The sequence below is a fragment of the Cololabis saira genome, chromosome 9 (genome assembly GCF_033807715.1).
Source record: "Cololabis saira isolate AMF1-May2022 chromosome 9, fColSai1.1, whole genome shotgun sequence".
Lineage (NCBI taxonomy): Eukaryota > Metazoa > Chordata > Actinopteri > Beloniformes > Belonidae > Cololabis > Cololabis saira.
In genome coordinates this window covers 42391195-42405173 of record NC_084595.1, presented here as the reverse complement: position 1 = coordinate 42405173, position 13979 = coordinate 42391195, and the positions used below count along the sequence as shown (strand labels likewise).

The 13979-nt window shown below is 38.3% G+C and overlaps 1 protein-coding gene across 1 annotated transcript; it reads left to right on the top strand.

Annotated features, from left to right (window-relative positions):
- Positions 1-789: 789 nt before the first annotated feature.
- Positions 790-13558, top strand: LOC133451311 (polyunsaturated fatty acid lipoxygenase ALOX15B-like). Its single transcript, XM_061730278.1, has 13 exons — positions 790-895; positions 2334-2412; positions 3075-3197; positions 3278-3381; positions 4630-4775; positions 6322-6462; positions 7089-7289; positions 8410-8496; positions 8579-8748; positions 11435-11556; positions 11672-11772; positions 12115-12285; positions 13009-13558. Exons 3-13 carry the CDS (start codon positions 3109-3111, stop codon positions 13186-13188), a joined length of 1512 nt encoding a protein of 503 aa, XP_061586262.1. The 5' UTR covers positions 790-895; positions 2334-2412; positions 3075-3108; the 3' UTR covers positions 13189-13558.
- Positions 13559-13979: the final 421 nt, after the last annotated feature.

Here is a 13979-nt window from a genome sequence, read left to right as displayed (position 1 = left end):
CTTCTTCTGAAAATTAACCGAAACATCTTTCACCAAGAAGTGTTGCATCATTTTGCTGTCGTATCTCAGGTTCATACCTGTCTAACGGGACGTTATCAGGGCTGACTACAGACCACTCCCACAACTCTGTAAGTATAAAAGGGAACTCGGCCGTAGAGTTTTACCTGCAGAGCAGTTCCTCAAAGAACTTCTTGGTGTGATTAAAACAGGTAAGAACTTATTCTAACATGTCACTTGAAGGATGCTGGATCATTGTCCAGATGTTGATGGTTGTTGCTGTTTTTGTTGACAGCTGTCTTCCAGTCAGGATCCTTCTTTCGTGAAAATGCCAGTGGAATATCACGTGACCATTCACCTGTCAGATGCGAGTGGGGCAGACACCACAAACCGGGTCTATGTGACCCTGGTAGGAGAAAAGGGGAAGAGTGAAAGCCAGTATATCAACGGGGGCATTTCACTCTTAGGGAAAAATGTAAGTCTGCATACATTTTAAAGACAACTTTGTTACCTTTGTATAGTCATGGCTAAAGCAACGCTGCAAGTTGTGACCGCAGAGATGTCTAAGCCAGGAGTTCATGTAACATCATCTGGTTTAGTTCATCTTTGTAGTGATAACATTGTTCAACTGATGCTGCTGATCAAATATTCATCAGCTTCATCTGTACATGTTCTCAAAGTTCTTTCTTATTATTGTAGGAGTACAGTGGTGCCATATCCTGCCCTGAAGACCTTGGGAAACTGTTGCTGATTAAGCTTGATAAATGGTCTCTGTTCCGTGAAGATTCGTGGTGTCCTACTATTGCAGAAGTGGAATCTCCCATCGGAAAGAAGTTCTGCTTTCCCATCTACCACTGGATCACTGATGATGAAGGGCATTGCTTCAGAGAAGGAACAGGTTTGGAGATCTTCAACACGTTTGATGAAGATGAACAGTTTCTGTTTAGTAAACCTCTAGTTAGTGTAACTGTAGTGTGTTAGGGCCAGTAGTCGTAGCTGCAGCTGCAGGACCAGACTAGAGCAGCTGCTCTGAAACAGCTTCATCCTAGATACGCTGCTATAGAGCAGCTGCTATAGAGCTACGTTGCTATAGAGCTACGTTGCTATAGAGCTACGCTGCAGGGGGACACCACCATGATCCACTGACCTGCAGCCCCCTCTGACCCCCTCAGTGTCTGCTGTCTACACCTGTACCGATTATGGGCTTAAATTAAAGTCAGTTAGACTTGACAGTGACCCGTACAGTTACCAAGAACCAGTGGTCCATGGACATTAATATTTGGTACAGTTACCAAGAACCAGTGGTCCATGGACATTAATATTTGGTACAGTTACCAAGAACCAGTGGTCCATGGACATTAATATTTGGCCACGAATCCAGTTTCCTGATATTTATATGTACTTAATTTCTACGCCGGGGAAATACACGAAACAAAGCTTGAAGGCTTACAAAAGTCTTGATGCTTGGTCCGACTTCAAGGCAGGATTTGTTGTAGAAATTAAAGTGATGAGGACACCGAACTTTATGATTTGACCGTTTAACGTTAGCTACCCAAAAATCCAACATTACCTGGTACAAAATGGGAACCACAAATCCAGCCTGGAATCCAGTTGTTTCTGTGAATTGCAGCGATCCATTTGTCTCTCTTAAGCTTATTTTTCGGCAGTCTGTAAAACGATAACTCCGATTTCTTGCTAAATCTATGAATACAGTCGATCGCACAACAGCTCTTTCCCATTTTAGATGTTTTCCAGTTGCTCAAACTGAAAGTTTACGCTGCCACTCAGTCTTTCTGACACTCAGTCTTTCTGACACTCAGTCTTTCTGACACTCAGTCTTTCTGACACTCAGTGGGCGAAACCTGCTGTGAAGTCGCATCTGTGACGTCATGCGCTTTCCCTCTATAGTCATCCCTGTATTGCACCAGTTAGACATTGTGTCTGTGTCTCTCCTTTCTCTGTTCTTCATTCTCTCTGTCTGTTTTCTCTTTTCCTGATCTGCCCAGCTGGTCTTCATCAGAAGGGTCCCTCCTTATGATCCAGGTCCCGCTCAATTTCTTCCCTCCCAAACGGGGAGTTTTTCTTGCCACTTTTTCGCTTAAGGTTTTCCTCCCACTAGGGGAGTTTTTACCTGCCAGTGTTTATGTTATCTTTATGTAATAATTTGCTCGGGGGTTTATGTTCTGGTCTCTGGAAAGATCCTGGAGACAACTTCTGTAATAGACGCTACATACATACATTGAATTGAATTGAACAGTAATGATAGATACTCCTGCAATCAGGAGGAGATGAGGAGGCTGAAGAAAACCCCAACATCTTGTTTTTTCTCTCTTTAGCTGCTTTGTGGTCTCAGGACAGTGAGGAACTCAGAAGGATTCGGGAGCAGGAGATTGATAGGCAAAGGACAATCTACTGGTAAGACCTCAGTGCTTCTACGAGGACAGCTCTGTGTTTCCCAAAACTAAAACCTGTTTCTAGATTTATGTTTTCGTAACAGTACTGGACATTCATGTTGCGCCCCCCGATGTTCAGTGTAGGGAAATGCATCTGAGAACAGAGAAACTTAACCGTTATCATGACAGCAAAGCTTCGCCGTTTTCCATCAATCCAGTTTGTGGAATATTAACAACAACTATGGAAAAAGACTAAATCAGTGACTCTGAGCGAAATGAGTGAAGACCTGAGGCTGTAACTATAAAATAACTTAGTATTTATGGTGAGATGTTGAACACTTTAACATCAGTTTTAATTAAGTCCACGTCCTCTCTTCCTACATTCCTCCTCTTGAGAGTTTCACATTAAACATCTATCATTATCTCTATACTTCACTTATTTTTAACATAGCAACAATTATCAAACCTTTCATAGAAGGTATATTTTAGGTTTTAGAAGATGATGTTGACGTTCAGCTCCTAACAAATGTATGTAGAAACGAGGTGGAAGATCTAAAAACCTCCATCCTTGTTTGAATAAAAGCTCAAAATATGTCGTCGTGAATCAATCGCATCGGCTCAGCATCTATACAAACATACAGAATCCTGCACTCTGTTAAAACTGCACTTCTCTGATTGTCTCAGCTGGGGTGAACATAAGGAAGGAATTCCTTACGGGATGAAGGCTGATGGCCCCTTTTCGCTGCCTTATGATGACCAATACTCCCGGAGCAGGGATGTAGAAGCAGGATTCACATTAGGCAAAGCGTAAGAAACTCCTATACAACTGCACACTTGTGAACATTTTTGAATTAAAGTAATCAAATCACTGACTTCTTCTTTTATAGAATAATAGAGCTGAAACTGGAAGAATGGATATTGCACAAGGATGAGTGGACTTCTATCAGGGATATCGGATCCCTGTATGAGAAGCACCGGACTCCCGTTTCTGGTACTGTTCCATTAATGTGACTGCGTCTTGTACTGGGATAGAATTTTTTGATATCTTACGAATTAATACCGTGTTGTCTTTTTGTACCTGGAGCCTCAAGTTGAAATGACGGGTCCATCTTGCTAATCAAATGTAGGGACAGTGTGTGCTGAAGTGTTTGGAGGTTTTACTCTCTGAATTACATCCATGTTTGTGATGCTGAAATTTTGTTGGTCCAAATTAGTGCTGTCAGGTGATTAAAAAAATAATCTAATTAATTACAGGATTTATAATTAATTAATCTAATTAATCACATTTTAACCTCATATCTGCCAAAGGTCCCCAAATAAAGAATACGAATTCTAGGACATTAAAATTGCAGTGCATGACTAATCGATTGAATACACTAAGAAGAGAAGATTTGAAATCCACATTTTTATTGGTGAAGTGTTTCATAAATGAAATTCAAAAGAAAAACTCAAGCACATCAGCAAACCAATTAGGCCAGATGCATTATTCAAAAATCCAATGCAAATACAGTTAAATAAATCAAATTCAGAAATAAAATAAGGCTGAGTCTCAAATAGACACTTAAGCAGATTCTCAATTCAAAATTAAAACTAAAGCTGATTCAATACAGCAATTCAAGTACTAGTAGCTGTAACGTTTACAGTGGAACTTGTTTAGCGTTTAAATGATAATTCAGGCTGGAGCAGCTCCGGTGATAGGAAAATTATTTTTTACAAAATGTACAAAGCACTGCGTTCTTGTTCATAGTCCCGTCTTCTTTCTTTTCATGCATAAACTTGCCGTTCAAAGGCTAGAGTCGCTCTAACAAAGATTAGCTGAGTCTCCCCTGAGTCGTCCAGGTCTGTCACTGCTTTGTTAGTTTGACCAGCAGCAGGAGGAAGTGACCTGTTACTGCCAAGTGAACTACGGCTCCCTCAATGGGACAAATTTAAAAAGCTCACGCATTTTGCCACTCATAATTAATTGCGTTCATTTTCATAACGCGTTAATTAGCAGCGTAATTAATTAATCTAATTAACACGCTAAACTGACAGCCCTAATTATTAATTAATAACGTGTTGTCTTTTTGTACCTGGAGCCACAAGTTGAAATGACGGGTCCATCTTGCTAATCAAACTTAGGGACAGTGTGTGCTGAAGTGTTTGGAGGTTTTACTCTCTGAATTACATCCATGTTTGTGACACTGACATCTTGTTGGTCCAAATATAAAAGCAGAAGAGTAAAACGTTCTTTCTATAGATTATGTCCGTGAACACTGGATGGATGATGACTTCTTTGGCTACCAGTTTCTAAATGGCATCAACCCCAGGCTGATCCAACGTTGTAAAGCCTTGCCTGAAAGTTTTCCTGTGTGCAGTAATGTGAAGCTCCAGGAGGAGATAAAGGTACGTAGAAACTGAGGCTAATGAGACTGACACTGTCCATGTTGAACCCTTGTGCATACTGCAGAAAAGAGCAATAAGAATGATACACAACGCAGGTTACCGGGATCACACTAATCAATTATTCTTACAATCCAAATCACTAAAATTTCTGGATCTTGTCAGTTTCAATACAGCACAACTAATGTTCAAAGCCAAGAACAATTCATTACCGGGGCATATACAGGGGATATTTTTTGAAAGAGAGGGAGGCTAAAACCTCAGGGGTCAGTTTAATTTTAAAGTTCTCAACAGACGCACAAACACTGAAGAGCTTCTGTATGTCGACCTACGGAGTGAAACTGTAGAACAGCCTGAACATGGAGCTAAAACAAAGTCACCATTTAAAAAAAGATACAAAGAAACATTCTGTTCAAAATACAGATGCGAATAAACATGTAGATATGTATATTTATTAATATATGTAGATATATAGGTGTATATTATGGATATAGATATGTTATATGTAAGTATGTATATGGATATATTGAGTTGTATTACAGTATTTGTTTTATCTATATCTCTATTAATATATATTGATTTATAGTTATATGTAGATATGTCGATATATAGATTTATAGTAATTTCTATGTATATAATTGGGGGTAAATATATGAACCAGTGTATATATAGCATTTCTACTCTTATATAGTTATTCAAGTATATTGTTATATCATTGCTGTCTATTGTTCTCTATTATATTGTAGTATTATAGTAAAGTAATGATAATGTAATACTATACATTATAATTACTTCTATTAGTACATACATACATATTAGCACAACTAAATGCTGGGCGTTTGATTTGTTTTCTTTTCTTTTCTTTTCTTTTGTTTGCCTTGATTTGTTTGATTTTGACTATCTTTATATATACATATAATTGAGTATTATATCACTGTATTGAACAGTTATTAAAGTAGGTATGGGTGTTTTATAAGTAAGCTTATTGAAACTCGTCTTGGTATATGTAAGAATGTATGTAAGATTCAGGGGTAGAACTGGATAAGTGGTTACTTTAATCCTACTCCATTTGGAACGTGTTGGTGGATCCGTGAGGTCTGCCCAAGTGCTGTACACATATATACAGTATATATATATATATATATATACATACATACATACATACATACATACATACATACATACATATATATATATATATATATATATATATATATATATATATATATATATATATATATATATATATATATATATATATATATATATATATATATATACATACATACATACATACATACATACATACATACATACATACATACATACATACATACATACATACATACATACATACATACATACATACATACATACATACATACATACATATATATATATATATATATATATATATATATATATATATATATATATATATATATATATTTGTATTCAGTTTTTTTACTTTTTTGTACTCTTTTTTTATCATGCATGTTTGAAATAAAATCTTCAAATCATATGTTATTCTTCCTGAAATTCCCAACAGAATGGAAACATTTTCCTGTGTGACTACAAGATTTTGGACGGAGTGGAAACAAACACCATCAATGAGAAGAAGCAGTACTTGGCGGCTCCTCTTGTTCTGCTCCGCTTGGATGGTGGAAAAATGAAGCCCATCGCCATTCAGGTGAGACAACAGTTCAAATATGACTGAGACACTTCCTGCAACAGGAAAATGTAAGACATGAGTAGCGGTGCTTATAGGTGGTGTCTGTGAATGTTTGGAATTTAATTCTGCCTGAACGGTGTAAAACAGCTCCATCCCTGGGCATGTCGCAGCACAACAAGCCAAAAGTCGAGAAATTAGATCAAGCCTGAAAGAAGATAAAACGAATGTGGGGAGTACCAATCAACCCCATAATTCAGCAGCTTGTAGATTCAAACTACAGCAGCAGGAGCCCTCAGTAGGTGTTTCCTTCAGCAGGAACTCAGTAGGTGTTTCCTTCAGCAGGAACTCAGTAGAATTATACAACTTAGATTTCACCAACAGCGCACAAACACATGTGAAGCATAGTGACCTGTGAAAACCAAACCGGCAAAGCTTTCGTCTCAACATGTGTTCAGCATGTGTGCCCAACATGTCTGGGAAGTTTAATAGTTGCTGCTTCTATCACCACGCTGAGAGGTTTCATGGGAAATTCCCTGTTAGTGATCAGCCAAGAAAGACAAACCTGTAGTAAATAGGAAAACACTCTCCGTCGGTCCACCTCAGTCTTAACCAGAACTATGTCCCCGCTGTCATTTCCTCTGCAGCTGAAGCAGACTCCAGGACAGGACAATCCTGTCTTTCGTCCCACCGATCATTGCGACTGGCTGTTGGCAAAGATCTTTGTGCGAAGTGCAGATTTCAACCTGCATGAACTCAACAGTCACCTGCTGAGCACTCACCTGCTGGCTGACGTTTTTGCAGTGTCACTGAAGCGAAACCTTCCCATGGTGCATCCTGTGTACAAGGTACCTACAGCTGACGAAACGTGGTGTTCTGATTATTTCTCTGTAACCCGTACAAGGACACAAGAAGCACACAAACACAACTGTTGGCATTCCAGTCTGGTTCTAGCAATGTTTGAATGACCTTCTTGTTTTTGTTTGGGACTGTGTCCCTAGAAAGAGTTCAGTCTGGGACTCGTTCTGAATGAGGTCTGTTTGATTTGATTTGATTTGATTTTGTACATGTAAAAGACAAAAAAATAAAAGAGAAGATAAGAAAAAAACAAACAAACAAACAAAAAATTATAATTTCATCCTTTAACACGATATATCTTAATTACATGTGCAAAAAGGAGTAGGAAGAAGTGTAAACTTATTTAATCCTACCCCCATTCACTAATAATTTATTAACAAGTATTTATAATAACTAACTATACTATAATTATACTCAAACACTGTCCTCACACACTTACCTATACATACATACACATAGTTGGATATTTCTATATATTTGTACACACATGCCCATATAAATATTTATATAAATATACTTATTTACACCATACTATCTCTATATTAACTCCATCTGCTCTCTATCTATATATATCTACATACACACATATACACATACTAGGGCTGTGCGTTTAATCGATTTTAAATCTAAATCGGATTTATTAATCAAGACGATGTTAAAAAAAGGAAAATCGGAAAATCGATTTTCCTTTTCTGCAGCTGCATTACAGACAGAGCTCGTCTAGTCATCTTTGTTTGGTCAAGAAAATTGTAAATGTTGTCACTTTACTAAACTCAAGGAGGATTTACAGTATCTTTCAATTGCACTTCATTCCCAATAGGGAAATTTGTTTGCTATTTTTCTTTAAAAATAAAGATAAAATATTTGAAACAATTTATTCCATTGTCTTTTGTAGTTTTACCAAAAAAATCGAAATCGAAATCGAAAATCGGGTTTTCAGAGAAAAAAAATCGGGATTTTATTTTTGTCCAAAATCGCCCTTTGATAAAACCTTTGATAAAACATGAAAACTTCTGAGAGGCTTCTTAGGACTTTTTTTTCTCAGTACTGTAAAAGTAACACGTCCTAAACAGTTAGAGAAAATAATGAGATGTTTCTTCTCTCTTTCAGCTTCTCATTCCACACTTTCGCTACACTTTGTTCATCAACAGTGCAGCTCGAAAGTCTCTCATATCTACAGATGGAGTCTTCACCAAGGTATCAAATCATGACTCTGATTCCAACAGTGTTTCCCTTTCCAATGTCATGCAAAGCGTCTAAAGGAGATTGAACTGTCCAGTTTGCAGCTTCTGGTGGAGAAGGCATGTGGACCATCTTGAGGAGATCCCTCGAAACACTGACGTACAGGTCCCTCTGCATAAAAGATGACATCAAGGATCGTGGGCTGGGGGATGTGCCAAACTTCTACTACAAGGAGGATGGAGAGAAGCTCTGGGACATCATCCACAGGTCCTACACACAGTTTCTACTCAGAAACACGTTAACCCATAAGGACCAATGGTGATAAAGGTGTCACACTGCTACTAAATGCACTGCAAAGGTTGTACACAGTCCACTTGGTCTGTGTTAGGTAACCTAAGTAGAAATGGGTCTGGGTTCCTATGGGTTCATTTATTTCAGATTATCAGTACAAAGCCCATTCCCAACAGAAGTCTTCTCCGGACACTTTACAGACTTAAAGGAGCTGTATGTAAGAGCAATAATAAAACGAATCATAAAATGACCCCGATATGTCAACAGACATTTAAAAATCATGTTCATTTCAAATACTTATGTCACTGACAACAGCACTCAAGCCAGGATATTCCAGTTTAAAAAGAGGAGTTGCAGCCCTCAACTGATGTTGATGTTGTCATTTTTTGTTTTGGCCTGAAGCTCCACCCTCCACCTATCTCCCAATCACCAAGTCAGTATTGTTTCTGAAGCTCCACCCTCCACCTATCTCCCAATCACCAAGTCAGTATTGTTTCTGAAGCTCCACCCTCCACCTATCTCCCAATCACCAAGTCAGTATTGTTTCTGAAGCTCCACCCTCCACCTATCTCCCAATCACCAAGTCAGTATTGTTTCTGAAGCTCCACCCTCCACCTATCTCCCAATCACCAAGTCAGTATTGTTTCTGAAGCTCCACCCTCCACCTATCTCCCAATCACCAAGTCAGTATTGTTTCTGAAGCTCCACCCTCCACCTATCTCCCAATCACCAAGTCAGTATTGTTTCTGAAGCTCCACCCTCCACCTATCTCCCAATCACCAAGTCAGTATTGTTTCGGCATCCGGGTTGCCAGCTCGGCTCTAATTATCGCAGCCATGGCAGCCTACGTTCCTGCTGCATTCTGCAGCCTACCTGGCAACCTCTGGTCGGGGGGAGGAGGGGGAGGGTACACGCCGCTCAACAATATTTTGAAAGTGACTGCAGTACCAGTTTTGGACATTTCTTACAGACGGCTCCTTTAACAGCTTCAGTGTAAATGCAGTTAGATACAATCCAGTTCAGTACGGCTTCCACTCAATCCCTAATCCTGAGCATTTGGGGACAGAACCACATCCACAATCCCCAGGAACTCTTCTTAACCTTTCCATTTTTAAGTGACAGAGGAAAAAAAAACACATTATCCTTCTTTCATTATTCAAAAGTGAAGGCTTGGATAAAATGGGAGAGGTTAATGTCTTAGTACTTGAAGTACTTCAACTTCTATCCAAACCGATATCTCAGTTGAGGACACCACCATCCTTTTCTGAATTTTCATTTGATGAAAGGAGAAAGAATGGAAATGGTGTTCTTTCCATGTAAAAGGAGTTATTATATAACATATTACAGAAGGTTTATTGTATTAACAGATCAGCTTCTCAATTTGTAGGCTTACTGTTTAATTTGACTTTGACATGTGGGAATCAGGAAATTCGGTGAGCCACGACTGCCGTAATTAAACTAAATGTTGAGGAAATTGAGAAAATACTAATATAAATAAAGGCTATTACTTACCGGTTAATTCCAGACCTGGAAGCTGCTGACACAGGTACTGCAACTAGCCTGAAACGATTTTCTGGGTTCCACTGTACCAGGCATTCTTATGCCCAGGAAGTCCTGATATATTATGGAGGTTTGGGCTAAAATCAGATTAGGTTTAATATGAGAATGAGATGCTCATACACTAGCCTACTTCAAGATGGCTAAACTCTAATACTGATAATGAATCCACAAAAGATGGATAATTGTTATGTTAAGAACTAAAACCAGGTCACTCAGCACCACAAACGAATAGCTGTCCAACCTCCATAAAGGGAAAAAAATGATTTACAAAGTAAGGTTACTAACATACAAACAGATTTCTCTCCTTTTTATCTTTTGAATCAATCCGACAATAAAAATTACATACATGTAGTTGATGATTGATTGCCTTTAGTCAAAAATAATGGTTTTATGAATTGCACATTTTTTTTCGATTGCTGGGACCTAGTAGAATGTGGTCCATTACAAAAAAGAACAGTTGTTGTGTTTTCACAATTTGAAAAAAGGTTTCTTTTAGGTTTCATTTAGTTTTATGGTGAATCAAAGAACGACTTCAGCGTCATAATAAAAGTAGAGTAGAATCCAAATCAATAGAATTCAATATTGAGGACATTCATCAACTATCCTGCCAGAAACTGAAAAGGCACTTGTTAGCTGTGGCTTTTCTACTTTTCGGAAATGCAGACACTCAAGTTGAAGAATTATACCTTTTATATTTTTTTTATTTTCGATTAAGTGAGCTGATGTCATTGTATTGTATTTGATTAAAATATTAAAGTTAAAACGTGGATTTAGGCCCTTATGAGACCAGATCTGGGCTTGAGAATTGAAATGGTACTTTGGCAACAACAACAAACAAGTATGCATGTTGAAGAATGGCCCTCTTATCTTACAGAAGTGTTCATAATCACCCAAAAATATTTGGATTACCAAACTAAAGTTCAGATTCAATCAGACGAGTCCTCCCATTTATGCCTTTTGAACATTCAGCTGTTTCTGCTAAAGTGAACTGAATTGACCTGACCTGAGTGTTGCGATGGCAGTATCCAGTGACATCACATTACATGTGTCCTCCAACAGGCGTGGAAATCTATTTTACTCATTGTATTTTTGTTTTTTAAAGGTTTGTGGAGGAAATGCTCGGCCTCTACTACAAATATGATAATCAGGTCAAGCAAGACTGTGAAGTGCAGAACTGGATTTTGGACATCTTCAAACATGGATTCCTTTCTTGTAAAGAGAATGGTGGGTGAATTCATGATGGTTGCAAGGCTTTAGGTTCACTTCATAGACTACACACCGTTAATCTACTCACATGAATGTCTTTAACTAATGCATTTTTTATTATTATTATTATTAGGAATTCCAGACAAGTTTGAGAGTCTGCCTGATTTGGTCAAGTTCGTTACCATGGTGATGTACACTTGTTCTGCTCAGCATTCGGCTGTGAACACTGGACAGGTGAATCTCTCTATTTTAGATTAATCTAGAAAGATTAATCTTCATCAGTGTTTCTACTTCTGGTCCTGGAGGCTGAACAATGCATCTGATTCCGGTGCAGGAGCAGGGAAAACCTCTAAAGCTTCAGGGGCATTGGCCCTCAGGGACTGCGTTTCATACTTTTTCTGACAACTGCGTTGTTTGTTTGTTTTGTGCTGAGAGCATTTCCAGCCTTTAAATACACACAAACTAATAAAAGTACTTCAGATGGCTGGTTTAAGCTGGGATAATAAGCTACTGCATCAACATGGAAACTTGGAAAATGGATCACCAGTTAATGTTACCTGTCTTGGTTCACTGCAGTATGACTTCTACGGCTGGATGCCCAATGGCCCCAGCAGCCTGCAGCTGCCGCCACCAACCACAAAGGGGGAAGTGACTCAAGAAAGAATTCTGGCCACATTCCCCAACATGGAAACAACAGTTAATGCCATGGCTACTGTTTGGCTGCTCAGCAAGACATTTGGTGATGCGGTAAGTCATCAAGACCTCATGAAAAATGTCTGCAACTGAACATAATGTTGAGGTTCTAATACACCACAATCAGTGCGTTTACATGGGAAGTTTAATTCCTCTTTAATTCAGAATTAAAATTAAATTTAAAATGAGTAAAAATTACCATGTAAACGCCTAATTCCGAATGAAAATGGCCATTCCGAATTAAACTTAATTCCGAAGTAAGTGGCTGGTTTATTCCGCTTTTAAATCCAAATACAATAATTCGGCGATCATGTAAACACTCATTCTGCTTTAAATTAATTCCGGTCTTTCTGCGCTGCTCGTTCCCTCGTCCTTCTGTCGCCATGACGCTTGTTCAATGCATCAGCTGAACCTGACTTTGTCACACTGCAGTCACATTAAAGTCTAGTTGAGCTGCAGCTTTGAATCAAGATGTTGTGGTTTAAGTGGCATTTTGTTGAACTCCAGCTAAGGTAATCACATGCTAACCAACAGGGCAGTAGGCCTTTCATGTTCATGTTTCACTAGTTTTAGACACATGAAGATGATACATTTCAAGTCTTGTCTTGTTCACATGTACTCAACATCCAATCAGTCACCACTGTCACTTAAGATTTAGTTTAGAAACAACGTTGCAGGGTCCACCTGATGAGACAAGAGCGACTACGGGGACCTTTAAGATTATCTGCTGATAAACGCTTGTAGAAGACAAACTAAAAGTGTTTTTAACCTCTGCAGGTCCATCTTGGTGACTACCCGCAGAAACAATTCACCGAAGAATGTTCCCGATTGAAGATAAGAGCCTTCCAACGAGAGCTTAAGAAGTTAAGCTCAGAAATCAACGACAGAAACAAGAACATGGAGATAAAATACACCTACCTGGACCCATTGGTGATGGAAAACAGCGTGAGTGTTTGAATCTCAGCGTCAGCTGTTCGTTGTACTCGGAGAATAGACCAAGAGTCTGATTTTAATTGATACTTTGGTGGAGGGAAAATGCTTTTTATGATCTTTGAATGCTGATCAGGCTACATACAAGTGCATTAATGCAGCTGTGTAAAAGTGATTTAATCGCATCATATTCTCACAGTTCTGAACAAAACATAATCAAATTTGAAGCAGATCTTTTTGATTAACAGCTGCTTCAAGGGTGTTTTCAGTTGGATTTTTTTGTTTCATTAAAGATTTATTGCCTTTTTTTTCCCTAATCAATGACAACATGTCACATCTTTGTTACTTTACTTTGATCAAGCGAGGAACATCATGTACTACAGATGATTATTCCATCAATAATGGTCAGTGTATCTTTTGGTCATTGGATTTTTCCATCATGAGTGGGAATCAAAAAACAAAAAACGATTGGTTTATTTGATTTTCCTTTTAAAACAAAAAACAAATATTGAATTACACTGCATTTCTTCTTTTTTTGTGTTAATATGATTTAACAAAGATTCAAAATACGCTTTTATTTTCGTTTTCTATTTCATATAAGAAAAATGAAATCACTAGTCAACAGGAACGAAAAAACGAACCAAAAACAACCGTTTATTCATATTCGTGCACCGGAAGCTGGCATTTACAAAGCAAGCGTGCGAATGAGCTGTTCTTTACCAACCAAGAGCGCAGTTGAGGCAGCTATGCCGTCTTTCATTGATTAGAAAAAAAAAATCAGTGTTACAACTTTTCTTTTCACTACTATTAGGCTACGA